A 22,367-nucleotide genomic window follows, 5' to 3' on the forward strand; every position below is an offset into this window, starting at 1 on the left:
TGCTCAGCACCGATGAGACCCGGCCCACTTAAAGCCCTGACAAAGACATATGTGCAGCAACAACAAAGGGAGTCCGTGTCGGGCTCATGTGAAATACAAATCGTATCCCATTGACAATAGGATGAAAGGGGATAAAATTACTCCGACCCAGGCCTATTCCTTTAGTTGATCCACCACGTGGGTGAAGAAGGACCCATTCCTTTCAATCAAGATATTAATTAGGTACATGGAAAACTGATGCAGCATACAATAAGATGTCTCAGTATAAAGTGACCCAGGCCATAACAGCTTGTGTCAATCAATGTCATAGACCTTCCAAACAATAGCAACATTGGTTAAAAATATTTAATATAAAGCAGTCCATACAATTAAAGTTTGGATTGATCAATAGCATATACATTACAAGGAAACTGTTTACAAGATCCCTAAAGACCAAAGCAGTATAAGTTAAGTCAACTCGATATAAAGTGACCCATGCAGATACAGTTGTTTCAATTAATGAGCAGGGGAGGACGCCAGAAAGTATCGCAATCTCCAGTTCATAGTTCTATTACGATTCAAACACTAAAAAGCAACAAAACATACATTCAAATTGTCTCAGTGTAAAGTGCCCGTGCAACTGAATCATAAGTATGCCCAAGATCAGAGGCGGAGATATGATAAAATAGCTCTGGCCCAGTGCAAAACATTCAATCTCTCCAACACGTTAGTTAGAAGGGCACCTGCCTTGCAATCAGGATGTATAAGAACCAAAGAGTACAGTAGCAACAGACATTAGATTGACTCACTGTAATGTAGCCCATGTAACTAGATCATAGGACAAGTAGGCACCTGGGGAGGATAACTAGCTATTTCACAATCCCCAGGGCATTGTCCCTCTTCAATTCGCCCACTAACTAACATGTACTGCAGGGACATAGCTGTAAATATATACATCATTTGATCACTTTCTTTGCATACACTTAGAGCGCCTTATCCAAAGGTCCAGTACAAATGTAGACACAGCAAAGAAAACTAATAGCAAAACGACTACCCGACTTGTTTCGGTGCTAAGTATGCTGAAGGCTTCCAAGTGCCGCCTAGTACCCATGGCCCTGCAGTGGGGAGCCATCCACTTTGTCCATAGATTGTAATAGCCTAGGTAAAAGAATATAATGGCGATCAGTGTTTTGGGCACCCTTAAACATACAGGATAGAGGCCGTCAGTTATTTCTCTTGCTAGCCAGTTGCTACAAAATTTCTTAATATGAAATGCCCTATATCTAAATTGAAGAAAGGGTTTTTCGTACAAGGGTTGGAGAAATGTCATCCATTGTTGGGACATACCATGGGCAGGGTTTAATATCCATACATTCTAGTCCCTCTTTCGCTCTGTCTCCCTTGACAGTACTGTTTTCGCGCATACTCCTGGCTGCATCATATTAACCACGCTCTCCCTGAATCACTCCCTCACTGATGTCCTTACGCCCTTCTTTTTTCGCTTGCTTCCTCCATTGGTCAATTTTTTCCTCCTTGCCTCAATGCGTGCTTGCACTCTCCACTTATTACCTACTTTCAGCACATGTTAACTAACATTCTTACTATTCTCACTCCCTCCAGATTTACTTCACTTTTTCTTTCTCTCCATTCTTCTCTATTTTCTTCTGTAACACTATACTTAGTGTGTTGGCTAACTCTAAATAACCCATTCTCTGTTTCAGGTCATTGCAAAGTTTTTTGCATTTCTTGCTGGGACACTTGGAAACACTTTCTTCCTCATCGTTTATGGAACTTCTGTGTACTGGCTCATTGTATTCAAGGTAATTTGCCTGTTTATCTTGTTTTTAGCAGTATTTTATTATCTGATGTCTCTCAGTAGGCTAACGTACTTGCTGGATAGGTCTAAACGCATTCTAACTGTCTATGTAACAATCACGGACGGTGAGCTAAAGTCTTCAAGTTTCTGATTTGAACATAATCAATGCCGGTGAAAATGTTAACACTGAAACTCGGTGGTCTCCATTCAGTAATATTGAAGGCAGTGAAAACAAGCACAACAGGCAACAAGTTACAGTAATTCCTCCCAATGCACAGTTCTCCAAGTAGTATGGGGAGTACTCCTACTGGCCATGTGTGACCAGCAGAGGTGGCGAGCTATGAGCCAAGCCCAGAACATGTTTGCCATGTAAATCATACAACAAGTCACGTAAAATATAATAATTTCTTATAAGAAAAAAGTGCATTTCTTCAGCATATAGCTTTGACATTGACACATCACATTGAAGCACTGCACTGAGGACTTATTGTAGCATCTTCCCCAGCCTAGATACCCGCCAATGACTATGCCACACACAGAACTTAGTAATACACATTTTTATTCTTCTGTGTGGAACTGCAAACTCAACATTCTAAATCAGCTTTCATTGCATTTTGCTCCAACACTTACGTCCCAGCTCTATGGAGTCCATCAGGATACATAAGGATTTTGTCATAGCTAACTCGCAAGACACTACACTTATTAAAAGTGCTAGTTTTTAATGCACAAACATTAGGAATACCGAGTTCCAAATTGCGATTCTCTCCGAATTTTAATTAGGAAATTAGTATTCTTAATCTATGAAACTCTGAGTTTCATTTAGGGATTCCTTGTGGGTCACAAATCGACCCACCTCATGAATATTGATACAGTTGGTCGCAGTTTGGGACCCATTAGGATCACAGTCATCACAGGGATAGTGGCCTGCCAAGGTCAGCAGACCACCATGTCTGTGATTGCTTATTATTAACGCAATCTTTCTGTTTTTAAATGCAGCCCATTTTCCTTTAAGGAAAACAGGGTGTGTTTTAAGAGAAAAAAAAGAAACTTTGAAAATCTTTCATTTTTAAGAGTAAGCAGTGGCACATGGGACCACTGCCTGCTCTTAAACAATATTAAATATTTACATTCTCAATGTTGAAGGGGTCCCTTGGGAACACCTTCCCCTTTGCGAGTGTGTTAAACAAATGTGAATAGGAACTCAAATATTAAAAGGTGCCTAATTTCACATTATTTGGTTAAACAGAGAAGTTGCAACTGTTCCAGGTTTGCTGGTTTTACTTTTTACAAATAGGCCACTAAATGGGTATATATTTGTCTCTCCTTCTTACCTCAGATGTTATTGTTTTGTTTTTACCTCTTTGTGCATAGGGGTAAAGAGAGAGTGGCACATGAAAGCTCAGCTCGTTATGGGCTTGAGGTTCAAATGGGACCTCAAGATGAGACGGAGCCAGACTTCAGGCTCAAGCTTCACTCAGCTCGCCCACCTGTAGTGTCCAGTTGATGGAAGGTGCAAAAGTGTCCTAGCGTGCTTGATTTCTCAATGTCAGTGTGCATAAGAGAACTGTTGTATGCCAGAGCAAATTGTATAGCTTTCTTTGAGCAAACAGTAGAGCAGTGTTTATTAATCTAATGTAGTCTTGCCTTCCCTCTGCTGTGAGTGTCCCAGTCGGTATAACTTCTTCTAGGCAGTCAGTTCATACAGTAAATATCAAGCCCTTAGAACAAAGATAGAATAAATGGGAGCCTCTCATTGTTGGTTGGATGTGTACTGAGGCATTTATAACAGATAATAAAATGTATATGTGGGTGCAATATAATAAAGGGGTGTGAATCCCATAATAGTAATCATGTTTCAGAGGCATTAGTGTGGTGCTGTAGAAAGAGTTAAAACTCTGTGTGATGCAAGCACTTGCAGTCAGCATAAGGAATTTGTTTCACAACAACATGTGGTGCCTGTTTCAGAAAGAGTACCTAAATTATATTTAGCATCAGAGCATATCCATGGAGATGATTGATCTTTTCAGCAGCCCCCTAGTGTACCATTTTCATTTTATTTTATTTAAGTTGTTTTCATACATTGTGGAGTTGATCTTACTGGAGTACTAACTTGGAAATATGGTTCACTTCAACACGAGGAAGAAATAAAAGAGAAGAGCATAAAGCATGTGTAGGAAACTGAAATTTAATTTCGGTTGTCCCCCCCCTTTTTGCCCCCATTAGAACTACTAGGTGCTTGTTTTCGACTCTGACAGTGCACTGAAGTCTGCTAACCAGGCTGCAGTCCCGGGGCTCTTTCACTAAAACAAGGTGGAAAAAGTCCAACTGTGGTACAATTGACAAACACACACATACTTTAGCACCCCTGTAAATAAATCTATACCGTTGCAGTAATAGATTTATTATGACATGCACCCGAAGAACCTAACAGTATCTAGTGTGCTGGCTGACTGGTATCCTCCAGCCTGCCACCACAGGCAGGTTTCTGACCCCCTGCAGGTGACAGCCTGTGCTTGTGGAGGCCCAAAGCAATGCCTGCTCTGGAGGAAGGTGTTCACACCTCCTCCAACAGTATGGCTAGTGATTTAGCATATTAAAGTCAATGGCTTCAAAGCCCCTGGAACCTTTAATATGGAACCCCAGCTTCCCCCAGACCTGGGAGATTCCACCCCTGCCCTGAGGTCCATTGGAAACCAGGACAGGTGGGAAACTAGCTACGCAGCAGGCGGGTTGCACCACCAGGCTAGTCATATCCCTACGGTGGGCTACCTGATGTGCTCCACGAAAGAAGGGGTACACCATCTTGTTTTTTGTGGAATTAAGAATTCTGGGACCAGGTTATGCCCACTTTTAGGGAGCTGGCTCTTTGTATAATATACCAAAAAGTGGTATATTGTGAAGAGAGTCCAGGTATCCCTATGAGTGGACAGGGCTTGCTTAAACAATCCCAAGGTGCTCTTTTGTGGTAGTGTGGTGGAGCAGCCTTATGTTTATCAAGGGAGAGTGTTCAACATATGTTTCATACACAGTCAATAAATGATCCACACACACTCAATAAGGAGATCCACACCAATTTAGAAATGATAACACATATTTTAATAAAATTATAGAAACCAAGAAATTTGTTCTTGGGTAAGTACTTTTTAAAATAGCAGTTTTGCATTAGAGACTTGTATTGTCTCTAATACAGTAATGTTATCCTATGGGGTAAATGCATATACTGCATATGGGTACTTAGCAGCGCCTTAGAGGAGCAATCTTCTGGAGTTATAGTAAGTATGGGGCAAGGTCTAACGCAGCACCAACAGGTCACCTCGGTGGGCACTGGTCCGACGGGGTGCAGAGTTGCTTTCAGCTTTGGGTGCCACATTAGTTTACATGTGAAACGGTCCTGGGGGAAAAGAGGCTGCAAGCTGGGACTGGGAAAACCAGTCTGGTTAAACCCAAAGGGGAGCTCGGTCCATGAGATGCTTGGGCACGTATGGACACCTTTTGTCCACTTCTCCTTGGGATGTAGGGCTCGGGTTGCAGTGGTGTCTATAGGCATCTGGTCCATGCTGCAGGAGACACTCGCGGTTGAGGGGGTCTGCACAAAGAGGCAGCTGGCGGCGACTGGGAGTACAGTCTTAGCAAACCCAATGTGGGGTTCGACTATGGGGGTCTCAGGACCTCCTTGGCACCGTTGGCCTACTTCAGCACACGTGCAGTGGTGCTTTCCGGTTTCAGGTTTTTGCAGTCCAGAGTCCTCCCAGTTTTTCTTGGGTGCCTGCAGGGTGCAGGGAAGTAGCTCCGCTACTCCACAGGAGATGCTGGGTGCCCCTTGTAGTGCTGGCAGTCCTCCCAGGCTTTTGGAGGCAGAGCAGCTGCAGGATGAGTCATCTTTGGTGCAATTGTCAGGGGACAGCAGGCAAGCTGGTAGGACTGATGCCAAGTCAGTTGCTGCTCCTCAGTTCTTGCTCTTCGGTGTCCTTCTTACCTCATCAGAATCTGCAATCCTGGTGCCCAGGTCTCCCCTAAATACTAGATCTAGGGGCATTAAGGGGAGCAAAGGGTGTTATCCAATGGGCTACCTACCGTTGAGGTCACTACACCCCCTATATGACCACTTCCAGTGGGAAGTAGGTATAACCCTGTCCCAGAGTTCCTAATTCTGCCATCACCAAGATGGTCGAACTATCCTAAAGGGGGCACATCAGGCAGTTCACCTTAGGGGTATGACTGGCCTGGTATTGCATAATGCCTCCCTGTATATCTAATTTCTCGCCTGTCCTGGTTCCAAATGAACCCAGGGAAAGAGGTTGGCAGTACCGTAGTCGCATATCAAAGGCGGCAGAGGCCTTTGATGCCACCTGCCTTGGTATGCTGATTACTTAGCCATCTTGTTTGGAGGAGGTGAGAACACCACCCGCCAGAGAGCGTAGGCTCTCACCTGCAGGGGGGTCAGAAACCTGTCTGTGGTGGACAAGTGGACAATCACATTAATAACTTCAACGTACTTGACCCCCTGCAATCTGGTTTCCGCAAAGGTTGTAGCACGAAAACTGCACTACTCAACATAGTCGATGACATACACCTTGCCTTGGACAAGGGTGAGACTTTCCTACTCATACTTCTTGACCTCACCGCTGCATTTGACACAGTATACCACTCTACCTTACTTATTACACTCAAAGAACTCTTTGGCTTTAATGGCACTGTCCTTAACTGGTTCACCTCCTACTTCCAACATTGAACACAACAAATTAAAATTCAAGACTGCCTTTACTGTCTCTCTAGCCCAACTCCTGTCTCCCTCTGTGTACCACAAGGATCCATCCTCTCTCCTACTCTTTTTATCCTCTTTATGGAACCCCTTACCTTGATACTTAAACAAGCCAAAATCAATTATCACCTGTACGCTAATGACACTCAACTGTACTATAAAATAAAATCCCATTCTGACATACTACACCTCAACACAACACTAACCAAGATCCAAACTTGGTTCCACAACAACCATCTTAAACTCAATCCTAACAAAACTGAGATCATCCTCTTCTCGCCCAAAAACAACCCTCTCCCCGTTCCATCATGGATCGCGGATCTCAACGCCCTAAACTGCCCTCTCTCCCTTGCTGGATCTGTCAAATCACTCGGCATCACCATCAACAATAATCTTACTCTTAACTCCCATATTAAAAATTCAGCAAAAAGGGGAATTTTCACACTCCGGCATCTCAAAAAAATCAAACCCTTTATTTCGGCTGAAGACCTCACAGTTATTACCCAATCACTGGTCTTTTCCAAAATTGACTACGGAAATGCCCTTCTCTCTGGTAACCCAAAATCCACCTTGCCACCATCAAATCCGTCCTCAACCTCGCAGCCAGACTCACTACTAACTGTAAATGTTTCGACCCCATCTCACCTGCCCTCAAGGCCCTCAAATGGCTCCCCATTGAAGGTAGATCCTCCTTTAAAATTGCCTGCATCACACACAAAGCCCTCTCTCTTTTCCTCATACACCCTCTACTAAATAAAAGCTACTCACAATCCCGCTCCTTCTCTGGCAAGGCCCCTACCATCTGGAACAACCTCCCCAAAGACCTTCGCTGCAACCCCTCATATGCCAACTTTAAAAAAAAGCTTAAAATACACTTCCTCACTAAATATTGGGGAATGTAGCCCCTTTCTCTCCTTTTCTGACTTTTCTCTCCCCCACTGCCGTATTCAACCTTTTTTGTTCCTCCAACCAATGTCTTCCTTGCACACTGTAAAATAGCTGTCTACTATGACATTATTTGTTAGAAATGGGATTTCTGGTTGGTTGAGGCTTGCGCCAAAGCCAGGCAGAAACCACCACTCTAGTCAGGGCAAGGAAGTCACCCGCCAAAGATAACCCCTGCTCACCCCCTTGGTAGCTTGGCACGAGCAGTCAGGCTTATCTTGGAGGCAATGTGTAAAGCATTTGCACACGCACCCCCAGCAACAACATCCCAGGCCCCCCACAAAAGGAACTCCACACAAGGTTATATAAAAATAGCCTTTGTATTATCAGAACACATCAGAATCAGAATCACAGGATGTACATTGTGCCATAGGCACGGGCAGAATTTACAGGGGATTATATACATGGGACAGGGACGCATGGACCACTGTCAGGAATAAGCACTTGGTAGAACTAGTACTTAGAACATAGAACAAGCAGAAGATTCACACATGATGCATAAAAACACATTCAGAGGTATAGGCTAGAAGCTTTACACATGAGGCATGAAAATCCATTCAGCGGTGTAGGTAAGACACATGATGCATAAAAACTCATTCAGCGGTGTTGGTAAAACACATGATGCATAAGAACACATTCAGCGGTGTAGGTAAGACACATGATGCATAAGAACACATTCAGAGGTGTAGAGAAGACACATGACGTATAAAAACACATTCAGCAGTGTAGGAAAGACCCATGATGCATAAGAACACATTCAGCGGTGTAGAGAAGACACATGATGCATAAAAACACATTCAGCGGTGTAGGTAAGACACATGATGCATAAGAACACATTCAGCGGTGTAGATAAAACACATGATGCATAAAGAACACATTCAGCGGTGTAGGTAAGACACATGATGCATAAGAACACATTCAGCGGTGTAGAGAAGACAGGGTGCGCAAAACATACTACACACAGTACATTTCCTAACACCCAAAGCATTAGCGCATAAATCACAATTAGCACAGAACTCACATCAAGGTCCAGGTTGCGCCACTGCGCCAAAACCTAAATGTAGCAGCTGCCCACTACTTGCTGGGCAGCTGAGGGACAAGAACAGGGCCTAAAGGCTGCAGCTGGCACTAAGTGCTGCGCAGCTGGGGAAGACCAATGAGGATGAAGGAGTGCGACTCACTCCTGAGTCCAAAGTACATGTCCCTGGAAAGAAAAGACCTATACGGTGTAGCTGCCCACTACTTGCTGGGCAGCTGTAGGACAAAACTGTGACAGGGGCTCCCGCTAGCCCTCCAGAACAGAACTGCGCCTAACACGGGAGCCTTCTAGGCTCTAGGAATACATGTTGCGCAACGTTGGAGCCCTCTGGCTCTGAAAGAACTGATTTGCCCCAGAGAGCCATCTGGCTCTCCAAACATGAAAAGGTAGGAGCCACGGGGCTCAGCAAAGGCCCCTCTGGGGGCCTTTCAAACAAACATGGCCCCCCAAGCCCCTCACAGGGACTTTTAAAACAAATACAGGCCATCGTTGGAGCCTTCGTGGCTCTAGGCTAAACAATGAGCAAAACGGAGGAGCGGCCCGCTGCCAAACGGGCCGCTCGAATACTGCCTCCCTTGGTGCTGTGCCTGGATCTGGCAGCACCGATAGTCCCCACGGAGCCCCCCAGCCCTTTTGTACTCACCGGGCTACTCGCGGGGGACTTCTCTCTCCGGTGCGGCGGTAGCGCTCGGCGGGGCTCTTTCTCCTCATCGGAGCCCCGCCTTTTAAGTGCGCACGCTTCTCCCTGCTCTTCACCCGGTCCCCCATCTCGGGACCAGGACTTCATGTGGAGCCTTCGTGGCTCCTCAGGCAGCACGTCTCTTCTCCCAGCCGGGCGACCAATCACAGCGCGGCAGCGGACGGGACTTCCTTCGCAAACCGGAAGTCTCGCCCATCGTCAGGCACCCCGGCGCCTGACTTCCTTTTTGCGGCGTGAGGGCCACCGCGGTGATACTCGGGAGCAATAACGAGAGGTGGGCACCCTCGAAGTACAAGAAAAACGTAGAAACGGGGTGGGCACCCGTTAAGGCGCCTATAAAAAGGGGTGGCACCCTTAAATTAAGATTAACAAGAATCGGGCATAATGCAGGGTGCCATTAGTCACCAACAGCGGGGGAATCCCTACGTCGGGATCCCCCTCGAAACTGAGTGTAGCTCCACGCTGCAGCGCTGCGCTGCTCAGCCCCCAGGCTCCCAAGGCAAAAGACAGCGCAAAAGTCCTGGGGGCAAGGAAAACACAGTCAAAAGGTCCCAGGAGAACAAGAAATGATCCTGGGGCAAGGAAAAATCCCCTAGTCATTCCAGACCAGGCAGAGGAGTCCCCAAGAAGTCTTCCAGCATCCAGGGGCTGGGCAGGGCCCAGGGAGACAAGCCTTCCCCTGGGCCCCAGCAGCTGCACGCCCCTGGCAGATTCAAGTCATGAAACAAGAACATTTTCATGGGGTCACAGCCCCTCTTTTATACAGAGAATCCTTTGTCTACAAAGGTGCAGTCAAGGGGCAAACCAGATACAACTGGTTCCTGAGCACTTTGTTTTGCTCAGCCCCTCTGCCTATTCACAGGATGGGTCAGGGACATCAGACACACCACAGGGGGTGGAGCCAGCATTGTGAGGGGAAAGCCCAGCCCTATTCAGGTCCCAGGTGCACTCCTCCCTCACATCCCTCATGCAGATCTTCCATTCACCACCGGGGCAGACCCATCCTGACTCCTGGAGCCAGGCTCAACAGCCAGCTCCAGCCAATCACAAGCCAGCACATTCACTGCACAGGCACACCAACTTCTAGAAGTGGCACTTCCACACTAGACACAATAACGCCGCACACATCATTGCGCAGCATTTAATCACACGAGTCCGCACATACCAAACTCGAGCCTGCACTCCCCACACATCAGGAACTATCATGGACACATACAATCCTCATGCATTCCTATGGGAGGGCAGGCCAATCTCACACACGGACTCAGAGAGCGCACGCACTTTACACTGCGCCACAGTGTTAAAGTGCGCAAAGACCAGAAATCACTATAATTATCTAATAATACAAGGCAAAAAGTTCAGGGGTGAACCTGCCAGAACGGCCAAGTCCAACAGTGTTTTCTTTTAATTGACGCTCTGCATATATGATTTGTTCTCCTCAAACTATTGTACTCTAAATGGTTCCTCTAATCTGTATCTAACCAACCATTGAATTTGTTTTGCGTACACTGTTATTGCTGCTTCCCTGAATATTACCTCTGTTATGTAAAGCGCTCTGATACCCTCGGGTGGAGCTAGCGCTATATAAAACCTTCAAAATAAAATAAAAATAAAGGCTGGTCGACACCAATCAGCCAGCACACTTGAGTCTGGTAGGTTTTCAGGGGGAACCTCTAAGCTGCCCACTGGGTGCATGTGTTAATAAATCCACCTCTGGAATCAGTGTAGGTTTATTAATACAAGGTGTTTTGTACCAAACACCATAGATTTCAGTGAAGCCATCATGCAGCTGGGGAACTGGATCTTACCAGTGTCAAGCACATGTACTTAAAAAGACTTCCCTGTTCACTTGTGATAACTAAGAATTGGCCTAGACATCAAAGGGGCATATTTGCTCATGCAGATATGCCACACATGTAGTATAGTGCATCCTGCCTTAGGGATGTAAGGCTGTTGTAGGGGTGGATTACCTATACTGCATGCAGTGTCTGCAGGCATAGCATACAGGGATGTGTGCCATTGAAGAACCGGGTTTTAGAACCCAGCGGCGCCAGGGACACGCCCAAAGTCTTCGGGTTCTCCTGTCTTGGCGAACAGAGACACGGAATACTTCTAGGTGGCGTCAGAGATCAAATTTATTAGCTGCAGCTAGTAACAGTAATCCCAGCAATACAACACGGTGTACAACTCAAGAAACTGTTCAATTTCATAGAGCAAGACATCAACTTTTATACACAATATTCTCATTATAAATGTACACCCACTGCGCAAAATTCTGACCAATAGGACACATTTTCTAACTGAGTATCACATTAACAAAAACCCAATTTACAGTAACCCAACCCAAAAGTTAATTATTAGGAATGTCCCAAATTCAATTTCCACAAGCCGGACAAACCCATAATTGAAAGCACTACCCATGTAATGAAAAGTCGTAAGGAAAGAAACAATTCAGATGTTGATTAGGATAAGATATGTGCAAGAAAACTAAAGGTTAACGAGGTCCTGAACGTTGATTGGCAATCTCAGACAACGATCAGCCAGAGAAATTGGCTTCGTGAAGGGTCAGTTTCAGGTAAAGAGGTCAGCGTCCTGCAGTTCACTCACAAGTCAGAAAAGGGCCTGTTTAATGCATACATGAACAATGAGGCCCATGCAACTTTGTTCGTTCGGTTACCTCCACGGCCTACGTGAGGGCAACACAAAATGGCGTTATGAACAACGCAAACAAAATGGAGTCCGGTCCCAAAAACCACGGAACCTCAGACCCTCCTTTTGCCATTACGTAGGCAATGACCTAAACTCACGTCAATCTGAATCCAGGTCTATATCTATTCTCATCAGGTCATCAAGGTGTTGCTGTAACATCATCTTATTATCCTTCGCTTCTCTCGGGACAGGTCTTCTCACACAGATTGTAGCACAAAGACTACAAATGGCGGGACCACACTGGATGCATAAGCAACACGAGAAAAAGATTGCTAGAGCCATACCAAGGAACATCAGAATCTTCCATCCCCATTTGGACAGCATTTCCCAAAACCATCCTATCAACGACCAATTCCCTTTGTCTACATGTATAGACTCAGCGGACTTATGTAACCTCAAGATGGCTTGGTACACTGTCGGGGCGTTATCTGGTATAAAAACGCAGCAACTAGACCCGATCAATTTACATACTCCACCTCTATCTGCAAGTATAATATCTAAAGCAAAGCGGTTCTGTAATGTCATAAGGCGATCCCCTCGAAGCTCAGCTGTAATATTCCTAAGGGCACCTGCAGTCTCATTTATAGTGGCCTCGACCACTCTCGTAAGCTGACAAATTGTCCTACCATTAGCCATAGGACCCTAAAAGGGCAGGAAACCCTTAAAGAAGTCTCCAGCTTCTTGTGCGACAGTATCTTTCGCATCGATAACACCTCTACCATATCTTGTCTTATGGTAGTTGAAAGCAGCTGTATACGTAGGGGGAAGCAAAAATGCCACATAACATGTGCCTGAAAAATCAGAAGGCAACCATGTATATGCTCTGTCGTGACAAACAAAATACATGCCTTTAGCTGGCACGAACGGTGGAGATTTCTGGGAAGTATAGACATAGGTGTGAGCACACACACTCTTACCAAGCTGAGCTCTCGGATTCTGACCATTACCTTGCAGACAAAGATGACCTCGGTGGGGTACAATCCAAATAGCAGGAGACCTTTTCTGTCTCTCTTTCTCTGTCAGACTAATACTATATCTCGTCTTGTCCCAACCAACATATGCTCGTACCTCATCTTTAGGGATAGCATTATATGCATCAATATCTCTGACCATATCTACTATTCCCTGTATCAGAGCATTATTATTCGCATTATCTTTGACAGAACGTACAGGAGATGCTTCATTTGCATAGATAAACATTGATTGGAGTGCCCATACTGACCCATTAGGCGAAAAAGGCTAAACCAAATATGGCATCCCCTTATCTGTCGTATGCGGCATAAGACCACAAACCCAACAATTTGTGGTATTTACGACTAGCTGATGCTGATGTAACATCTGTATAAACAAATTGTTCACAAATTCTGATCTTCGTGTCCATGTTCAGGCAACGTATGAAACTCATGTGAAGAAACAGTAGAAAAAGAAAGAGTAGGTTGGGAGGTAGATGCAAGCGTCTGTTGTGATGCATAGAAAATCCAACCCACACAAACCAACGTAATGTTCAAAAGCATAAGAAAACACATTATTAAAAAACATTTGCTACGAACCAATATACACATTTGCACTCTGAAATCAACTCTTTTAACACCCTTGTCAGGCTCAAATGACTCCATCCTCTAACATGCTGCTCACGGCAATTTTCCTTCTTCACTTAAGTGTGCGTCAAGATCGTACTAACGACCCTAAACCACAGACCTTGTGTCAATACGCGGCTCCCCCCTTAAGAACTTATACCGTGACCCTGCAGCTGAGTCCGGATGGTGACTCGAAAAAGAAAAAGTAAAAAAGTCTCTTGATCTGACAAGGTGTAATTCACTACATAAAAAAAAAATCAGATTTATTTGTCCATTTCAAACGTCCTTTTTCGATCTCAGATTGTAGCGCTCTTTGCCAGGCAAGGTCTGATCCTTAAAGAGGAGTTCCGGATTTGTCGTGTCGAGTCTGAGAGACGGAGGCACAGCAGCTTGCAGAACATCATCATCCTCGCGTTCCGACTGAGTCCATGTCAAATGTGCATCACTAAAAGGTGCGAATCTAGGAACCCTCTCACACTCGGAGTCAGCTATTCCATCCCTCACCCACTTATCATACGGTAAGGGCAATGGAACTTTTTTCGTATGGGTGGCATGCACCCAGTTCTTTTTACCAGCTACTCTAACAGCAGTTCTAGTGACCAGCAATACCAAATAGGGACCAGTCCATCTCGGCTCCAAATTCTTGGATCGCTGAAAATTCTTCATCAAGATAAAATCACCAGGTTGGATCATGTGCCCTGGATCTGCAGTAGCTGTCGGCAAACTGTCATAGACCTGTTGGTGGAGAACACGTAATTTAGCAGTCAAGTCATGTAAGTAATCCACCAACATAGGGTACTCAAAGTCACTGTATTTCTTAGGACGAGGCACACCCCAAACATTCGCTGGACGACCAAAAACTATTTCATATGGGCTAAGTCCCACACGAGAATGCACTGTCGTCCTTGTTGACAAAAGAGCCAACGGCAAGGCATCTGGCCATGTAAGACCAGTGCTCGCTTGAATCTTAGCTAGTTTCAATTTTAACGTGCCATTATAGCACTCAACAAGTCCAGATGACTGGGGGTGATTCGCAGCGTGGAACTTCTGCCTGATACCCAAACCAACGCATACTTTCTTCATGACTCGACCCACAAATTCACTCCCATTGTCCGACCATACAATTCTCGGCAAACCAAATCTAGGGAAATACTCTTTGAGCAAAACCTTTGCTGTAGACAAGGCAGTATTATCCTTTAGGGGGTAGGCCTCTATCCATCTGGAAAAGGCGCAAACAACCACAAGGACATATTTCGAATTGTTGCATCTCTCCATGTGAATGTAATCTAGCTGTATCACTTCAAATGGATACGTCGGAGGAGCAAAATGACCAGCTGGAGTTGGAGTTCCCTTACCAGGATTATACTTCAGACAAATCATACAATGCTTCACAACATTCTCAGCACATTTAGGAATTCCAGCATTCTGCCATACTGGAGCCAACAACTTACATATCCCCTTCGAACTAATGTGAGCCATTCCATGAGCCATAGTAACCACTGGGAGCACGTACGCATCAGGCAACAACCAACGCTGGTATTCTGACAACTCGACCCAACAACCTGTCGAATCCAACATACCCGTACTTTCTCTCCACGTACTCACTTCTTTTTCCGTAGCTTCAGCCTGAATCATCTTCACACTTTCTATTGTGTCTTCACACATTTCACTTTCCACAACCCATCTTGCAGGACCTGCCACATACATACGGCTCATCATGTCTCTCGCCGTTTCCTTCGCAACTTCATCCGCAAACGCATTCCCTCGACCAACATCGTCCACAACTTTCTTATGCGCACTACACTTCACAATTGCAATCTGCTTTGGGAGAGTAAGAGATTCCAAAAGTTCATTCACTAACTGCCCATGCTGAATTTTTGTGCCATGGGAAGTAAGGAATCCTCTTTCTCTCCACAAACGTCCAAAACTATGGGCAACACCAAACGCATACTGGCTATCGGTATAAACATTCACTCGCTTTCCCTCTGACAATACACACGCTCTAGTCAATGCAATCAACTCTGCTGCTTGCGCAGAATTCTGTGCTATGCGTGCTGTTTCAACAACTGTATGTAAAGTTGTGATGGCATATGCTGCAGTCGTTTCACCATTCGGAAGCTTAAAACACGAACCATCTACCCATAAGGTACCATCAACATTCTCAAGAGGAGTATCTTTTAGGTCAACTCTAGCCTTCGTTTCCTCCTCTGTCCGGAGAACACAATCATGCTGTTCCTGAACATCTGTCTCTACAGAAATCGGCAACAACGTAGCTGGATTCAACACATTACATCTTTTAATGTGAACATGGCTAGCCAACAGTGTCAACTCATAACCTGACAGACGTGCCCTAGTAAGGTGCTGAGTCTTGGTCCTGTTCAATAAAGTATCTACTGCATGTGGGACCATCACAATCAACGTATTATCCAATACCAAACCAGCAGACTGTCGGATAGAAACAGCCGCTGCCGCTGTAGCTCTCAAACAGCTCGGCAACCCTTTAGCTACCCGATCTAACGTCGCTGAAAAATACGCACATGGGCGTTGCTTGTCTCTGAACTGTTGAGTCAACACTGACAATACACAACCTTCTCTCTCGTGCACGTACAACGTGAAAGGTTTACTGTAGTCAGGAGTACCCAATACCGGAGCCGAACACAATGCATCACGTAATTCAGAAAAACTTTTTCTGACAATCATCAGACCAAGGAAGAGGATACGGAGTATCTTTAAGAGTCAGTGCTAACAGAGGTTTCGCTAGCAGGGAAAAATTAGGGATCCATTGTCTACAATACGAGGTGATACCTAAGAAAGCGCGCACTTCTCTCTGTGTGGATGGTACACTCATTTGCGCAATCGCTTGAATTCGTTCTGGGGTCAACCTTCTTCCCTCCTTCGACAACAGATGACCTAAGTAGGTTACTTCTTGTCGGCAATACTGCAACTTCGAAGGTGACACTTTATGATGAAGGTCAGACAAATGTCGTAACAAAGAAAGAGTAGCCTCTTTACAAATCTCTTTGTCATCAGCTGCAACCAACAGATCATCAACGTACTGGATAAGAGTAGCACCAGTAGGCAACACAAAGCTATCAAGCTGAGTTTTCAACCCCTGACTATAGATGGCGGGACTTTCACAATAACCTTGGGGAGCTCTCGTAAACCGGAAGCTTCGTCCTTCTAAAGAGAAGCCAAAAATATCCCTACTCTCCTCAGCAATCTGAATACTAAAGAAAGCATTCTTCAGGTCAATAACAGAAAACCAGGCTGCCGAAGCAGGAATCAGAGTCAACAAAGCAGTGATTTCCGGGACAACAGGAAACTGTGGCACCACAATCTTGTTGACCTCTCGAAGGTCGATCACAAACCGGTACACAGGTGGCTGAGAAGCATCAGTACGCTTAAGGACAGGCAAAACCGGACTGTTACACACATTACCTCTCGTTTCCTCAACTACACCCTTCTCAACCAGATCATAGACAATCGCTAATAGAGCTCTCTCGCCATCGCTCGATATTTTATATTGGGGAATACGAGGTAGCCTAGCATTCGATTTCAGGGTAACAACATACGGTGGAATTTGCAAAAGACCAACATCATTGGGACCTGTAGCCCAAAGTGTATCAGGAAGAGAACGCAATTCCAGTGGAAGACAATCTTTAGACAAATACATCGCATAAATCACTTTCTTACCTAGGGTAAGATGTACTCCCGAAGGAGAACAATGTAATGTCGCATACAATCTTTTCAGCAAGTCCAAACCCAACAGATTCTCATTACAACCAGTCGTCAAAATAAGAGGAGCTTCCAATTCACAAGGGCCAATAGAAAGGGGCAAAGGATTAGAAATCGGGTTACAAACTGGGGCGCCTGAAAATCCTACTGAAACATTGGGCAAGCCAGAGAAAGGTGCGCCAGGAAGTTTAGAGTGCATAATAGAACTCTTTGTCGCACCAGTATCCAAAAGAAAAGGTTGTACCACACCTGATGTAGTCACTTCAACATAAGGTCCACTCTGATCTACTGGAACTGACACTACTCCCTTACTTTGCCCATGGCTGTCCTAACTATCATTATAACCAGCACTCTCACTCTCGACATAATAATCATCAACATAGTACTGTGCAGACTGACCACTCGGAACATTCTGTCTGTCAAAATAATTCGCAGAATTCTGAAGGGAAGAGGAACGCTCATTCTGAGGTAACACACCACGTCCCCTACCCCTAGGAGCTTGCTGGAAACCACCACAACCTCTCTGACCAGATACGCCATGCGCACGCTGTAACAAAGCCGGGCAACTATTCTTGAAATGACCTTCCTCTCTACAATAAGCACACTGATTAGGACCAGGAAAGAATCGCGGAGCATAAGGCTCAGGTTTCTGTAACAATCTCTGAAACTGTGGAGGTTGCTGAAACTGAGGCTGATTCTGACGAGGCGGATAAGCTTGCTGCAAAAGAACTTTCGTCTTTAAATCTTTAGTTTTCTTCTCTGCTTTATCCTTCTCATCTTTATCCCTATTCTCATAATATTGTGCAGTAGCCAATATCTGGGCCGACGAAGAAACAGCCCATGAACTCTGAGTCCTTTAACTTGTTAGAAAGTTCGGGAAGCAAATTAAAGACAAATTTGTCCACAAAGAACCTTTGACCACCTTCAGTACTCATGTCCTGACCACTATGATCGATAAACGTTTCTACAAACCTAGTGAAGAAATCAGACACACTCTCGTCTTTCTTCTGTTTGCATGCTGCTAACTTGTTACAATTCACTCGTAAAGGAGGCATCATAGTTTTCATTAAATTAATAATCCTACCAGGTAATTCTGCAACTAAGGGCTCAGGTTTGGCACCTCCAACCTGCCGACCATCTGCAGCAACAATATTAGCCCACGTATCTCCTAATTCTGCCGCATGATTTTCATGACGAATCTTCGCCCACAAAGGTTGAGGAACTACATTACCCATTAACATGTCTATGTCAGCTAAATTCATAATACACGCTTCAACTGTCTGAGACAACTCCTTGTATTAACCAGCAGGATTCTTACGAGGGTCAGGTAAGGTCTGCTTAAGAGCCAAGACCTCTGCTCTCTTCCATGGAACATGTACCCATACTCGCTGAAATTGGGCTTCTGCAGCCTGAATACCCAAACCGACATCAGCCAGAACTGCCTCTCTCCATACAGGGAGAACTTCTCTCATAGGATACTGCTTCACTTTCCTCCTAACAGAAGGATCAGGTTCGTACAATGGCTGAGACGGGAGTCTAGTTCTGAAGGCAAGTATCGTCTCTACAGCATCAGTAACATCAGATTCCACTATCGTCCCTTTAGCAAACTCTGACTGAACATCAAGCACTTCCTGCGGAATTGAACCCAACTCATTATCTTCCCATTCCTGTCACAGAAAAGCGCACATTACATCGAAAACATACCTTTGCTTAGGCGGCTCCCACTGAAAGAAAACATCCATAACTGCTGGCAAATTATACCTGAAAGCATTTAAAATCCATCTACGAGCCAACAGATCCAACACTGCTCGCTCTTCGGAACTAGGAGGCTGACTACGACTCTGCTTACGTTCCGAAACAGGGGTCATACTCAGTGGCCCAAACAATGGAGACAACAGATTAACAACAGTTTCTGTCATTCGTTTTCGAGCAGAAGGAGAAGTAGGCGTAAAAACAGGAAAGTTAAAATCTTGAGACAAAGTAGGAACAAGAGCAGTAGGAGTCTGAGATGCAGAAGCAGAAGGCAAAGGAGTTTGAGGCAAAGCTGGAAGCAAGCTTGCGACCCTAGAGTGGGTTGCGCAGTAGGAGGCAAAACCATCTGTGGAGCACCGGGTGGCTGAACAACAGCTGGAGGTTGAACAACAAAGGGTGGAACAACCGGGGGTAATGGAGGCGCAGTAGCATCCTGCACATAAGGAGGTGGCAATCTCAGTAAATGAGACATCAAAGGATCTTTTTCAGGGTCTTCCGTCACTTTCGGAGGAGAAGACGGCAAGGCCGGATAACATTTATCTATGGCCATGCAACGCGGTCTATCTAAAACTTCACACACTCGATCTTCCTCATCTGACTTAAACTGCCTAGCAGCTTGTAGTACTGACATATTCTTATCTTTCCTATCTCTCTTTGCTTGCTTATTTTCACGCTGTTTGGCTTCCTTTCGCCAGAGGCGGAAAGAGTCAAACATTGCCGGCCGGGCTTTCTTCTTAAATAGCGCAACTTCCAGATTATCTAAAATATTTAATTTGAAACTACCATCTTGAGGCCATCGTAAAATAGCATCTTTTCTTGTATAGCGGACCCATACTTCATTATAAGCAATAGGACCCACTCTGTGTTTTGACTAGAGCTCATAAGTTGGAGTTCCAACCGGAGGTATCGGACACGAATCCTCCAATCGGGAATCCCTGTTGCAACCACAACTAAACCATTTCCTAATTTTGCTAAGACCAGGCATCTTATAGCTCACTAATCTAGCTTCAAACTTCAAGGGGTTATCAACTATCGATACACTCGTAAATATACGAGCCCCTCGGCTTCAATTTTTGCAAGAACCAAATCAAAACCAAGAACCAAAACAAAGATCGTGGGAGCGACCCACTTATACTTAACCAAAATATCTGTCACGCCACCAGAAGACCGTCTATCGTCTCGCTTTACAAAGGATCAATCAAGGGTCCAAGACAGGGCGACAGTCAGGGCAGCAGTCCTTCGTAGCCGTTGGAAAGCGGGAAGCCTCGCAGAAAAGACCTTCGGTCCACGTCGACATGCAGGGGTCAATGAAGTGGTGGCCTTCCTCCAGAATTTCCTCACGTGGCTCCTCACGATCCTCGGGCTTGGACCGGTACTGCTGAAGTCGCCCCACCGTTGGGCGCCAACTGAAGAACCGGGTTTTAGAACCCAGCGGCGCCAGGGACACGCCCAAAGTCTTCGGGTTCTCCTGTCTTGGCAAACAGAGACACGGAATACTTCTAGGTGGCGTCAGAGATCAAATTTATTAGCAGCAGCTAGTAACAGTAAACCCAGCAATACAACACGGTGTACAACTCATTATAAATGTACACCCACTGCGCAAAATTCTGACCAATAGGACACATTTTCTAACTGAGTATCACATTAACAAAAACCCAACTTACAGTAACCCAACCCAAAAGTTAATTATTAGGAATGTCCCAAATTCAATTTCCACAAGCCGGACAAACCCATAATTGAAAGCACTACCCATGTAATGAAAAGTCGTAAGGAAAGAAACAATTCAGATGTTGATTAGGATAAGATATGTGCAAGGAAACTAAAGGTTAACGAGGTCCTGAACATTGATTGGCAATCTCAGACAACGATCAGCCAGAGAAATTGGCTTCGTGAAGGGTCTATTTCAGGTGAAGAGGTCAGCGTCCTGCAGTTCACTCACAAGTCAGAAAAGGGCCTGTTTAATTCATACATGAACAATGAGGCCCATGCAACTTTGTTCGTTCGGTTACCTCCACGGCCTACGTGAGGGCAACACAAAATGGCGTTATGAACAACGCAAACAAAATGGAGTCCGGTCCCGAAAACCACGGAACCTCACCATGTCATGTTTTCACTTTTATCTGTACCAAGACATGCAGCCTGCAATGGCAGTTTGCATGAGTTAGGTGAGAGGTCCCTTAGTACTCATGCCCTGGGTAATTGAGGTACCATTTACTAGCTAGGGACGTGCAGGGGTGCGAAAGTTATGGCCAAATGGGGAACAACTGTACTGTTTAGGGGAAGAGATCTGGCAATGAGGACCTAGATAGTTGGGAACCCAGTGCACGTCTGTCACAAGTGCTACAGATACCAGGCAAAAAAGAGGGGGGGGCATGTCAAAAAGGGGCATTTTCCTACGCAAGCTCACAAACGAAAGAGAATTAGAGTAAGCTTTCCCAAGAGTGTCTTCATCATGTTAGTGGAAAAGCCATCTGCATTGGCATGGTCAGTACCAGGTTTGTGCTCCACTGTAAAGTCCATACCCTGTAGGGAAATGGAGCACCTTAACAGTTTAGTGTTTTCACCTTTAATGTGCATCAGCCATCTGAGAAGCTTGTGATCACGTTGGACAAGGAAGGGAGTATGGTCTCAACCTCTTCAGGGACCCAACTACAGCAAAGGATTCCCTCTCAATGGCACTCCAACACTGCTCTCTGGGGAGTAACTCCTGCTAATAAAAGCAATAGGCTTTTCATTGCCAATATCATTGATCTGGGAAAGGGCCACTCCATTCCCAAGTTCAGAGGCATCAGTCTGCACTATGAATTGACTTGAATAATTTGGAGCTTTAAGAATGGATGGCAGACACATTGCTTCTATCAGAGTGTTAAAAGCCTTTCAACAGCTCACTGTTCAGTTTACAGTCTTTGGCATCTTCTTGGAGGTAAGCTCTGTGAGGGGTGTCACAATGGTGCCATACCCGTTTGCAATCCTCCTGTAGTACGAATTCATGCCAAAGAATGTCCTGACTTGGGTTGTCGGAGCTTCCCAGTGCAGAATTGTCTGGATCTTGTCTGTAAAGGTTGAACCTGGCCTCCACCTACAAGGTGGCCCAAGTATGCAAATAAGTCAGGTGCTACCTGGTACTTGCTTGCCTTGATAGTGAGGTTTGCAGCTTTTAGACCCTTCAGGGCCCTCACCGGGTTGAACAGGTGATCTATCCAAGTGGAACTATAAACAACAATATCATCTAGAGATGCTGCACTAAACGTCTCTAACCCAGCAAGGACTTTATTCACCAGCCTTTGGAAGGTGGCAGGGGCAACCTTCAATTCAAAGAGCATAACCATGAGCTGATAATGCTGACTTTTCTA

The 22,367-nt window shown here is 45.2% G+C and overlaps 1 protein-coding gene across 2 annotated transcripts in view; it reads left to right on the plus strand.

Moving 5' to 3' along the window:
- The window catches only part of LOC144799736 (meckelin-like), a 347,109-nt gene that overhangs the window by 217,830 nt on the left and 106,912 nt on the right, over window positions 1-22,367 (plus strand). For both annotated transcript variants that reach the window (XM_078671255.1, XM_078671257.1), the window contains exon 17: window positions 1,701-1,799. In XM_078671255.1, coding sequence (XP_078527381.1) covers window positions 1,701-1,799 — 99 coding nt within the window. The remainder of the gene's footprint in view (window positions 1-1,700; window positions 1,800-22,367) is intronic.

The sequence above is a fragment of the Lissotriton helveticus genome, chromosome 12, assembly GCF_964261635.1.
Source record: "Lissotriton helveticus chromosome 12, aLisHel1.1, whole genome shotgun sequence".
Classification (NCBI taxonomy): Eukaryota; Metazoa; Chordata; class Amphibia; order Caudata; family Salamandridae; genus Lissotriton; species Lissotriton helveticus.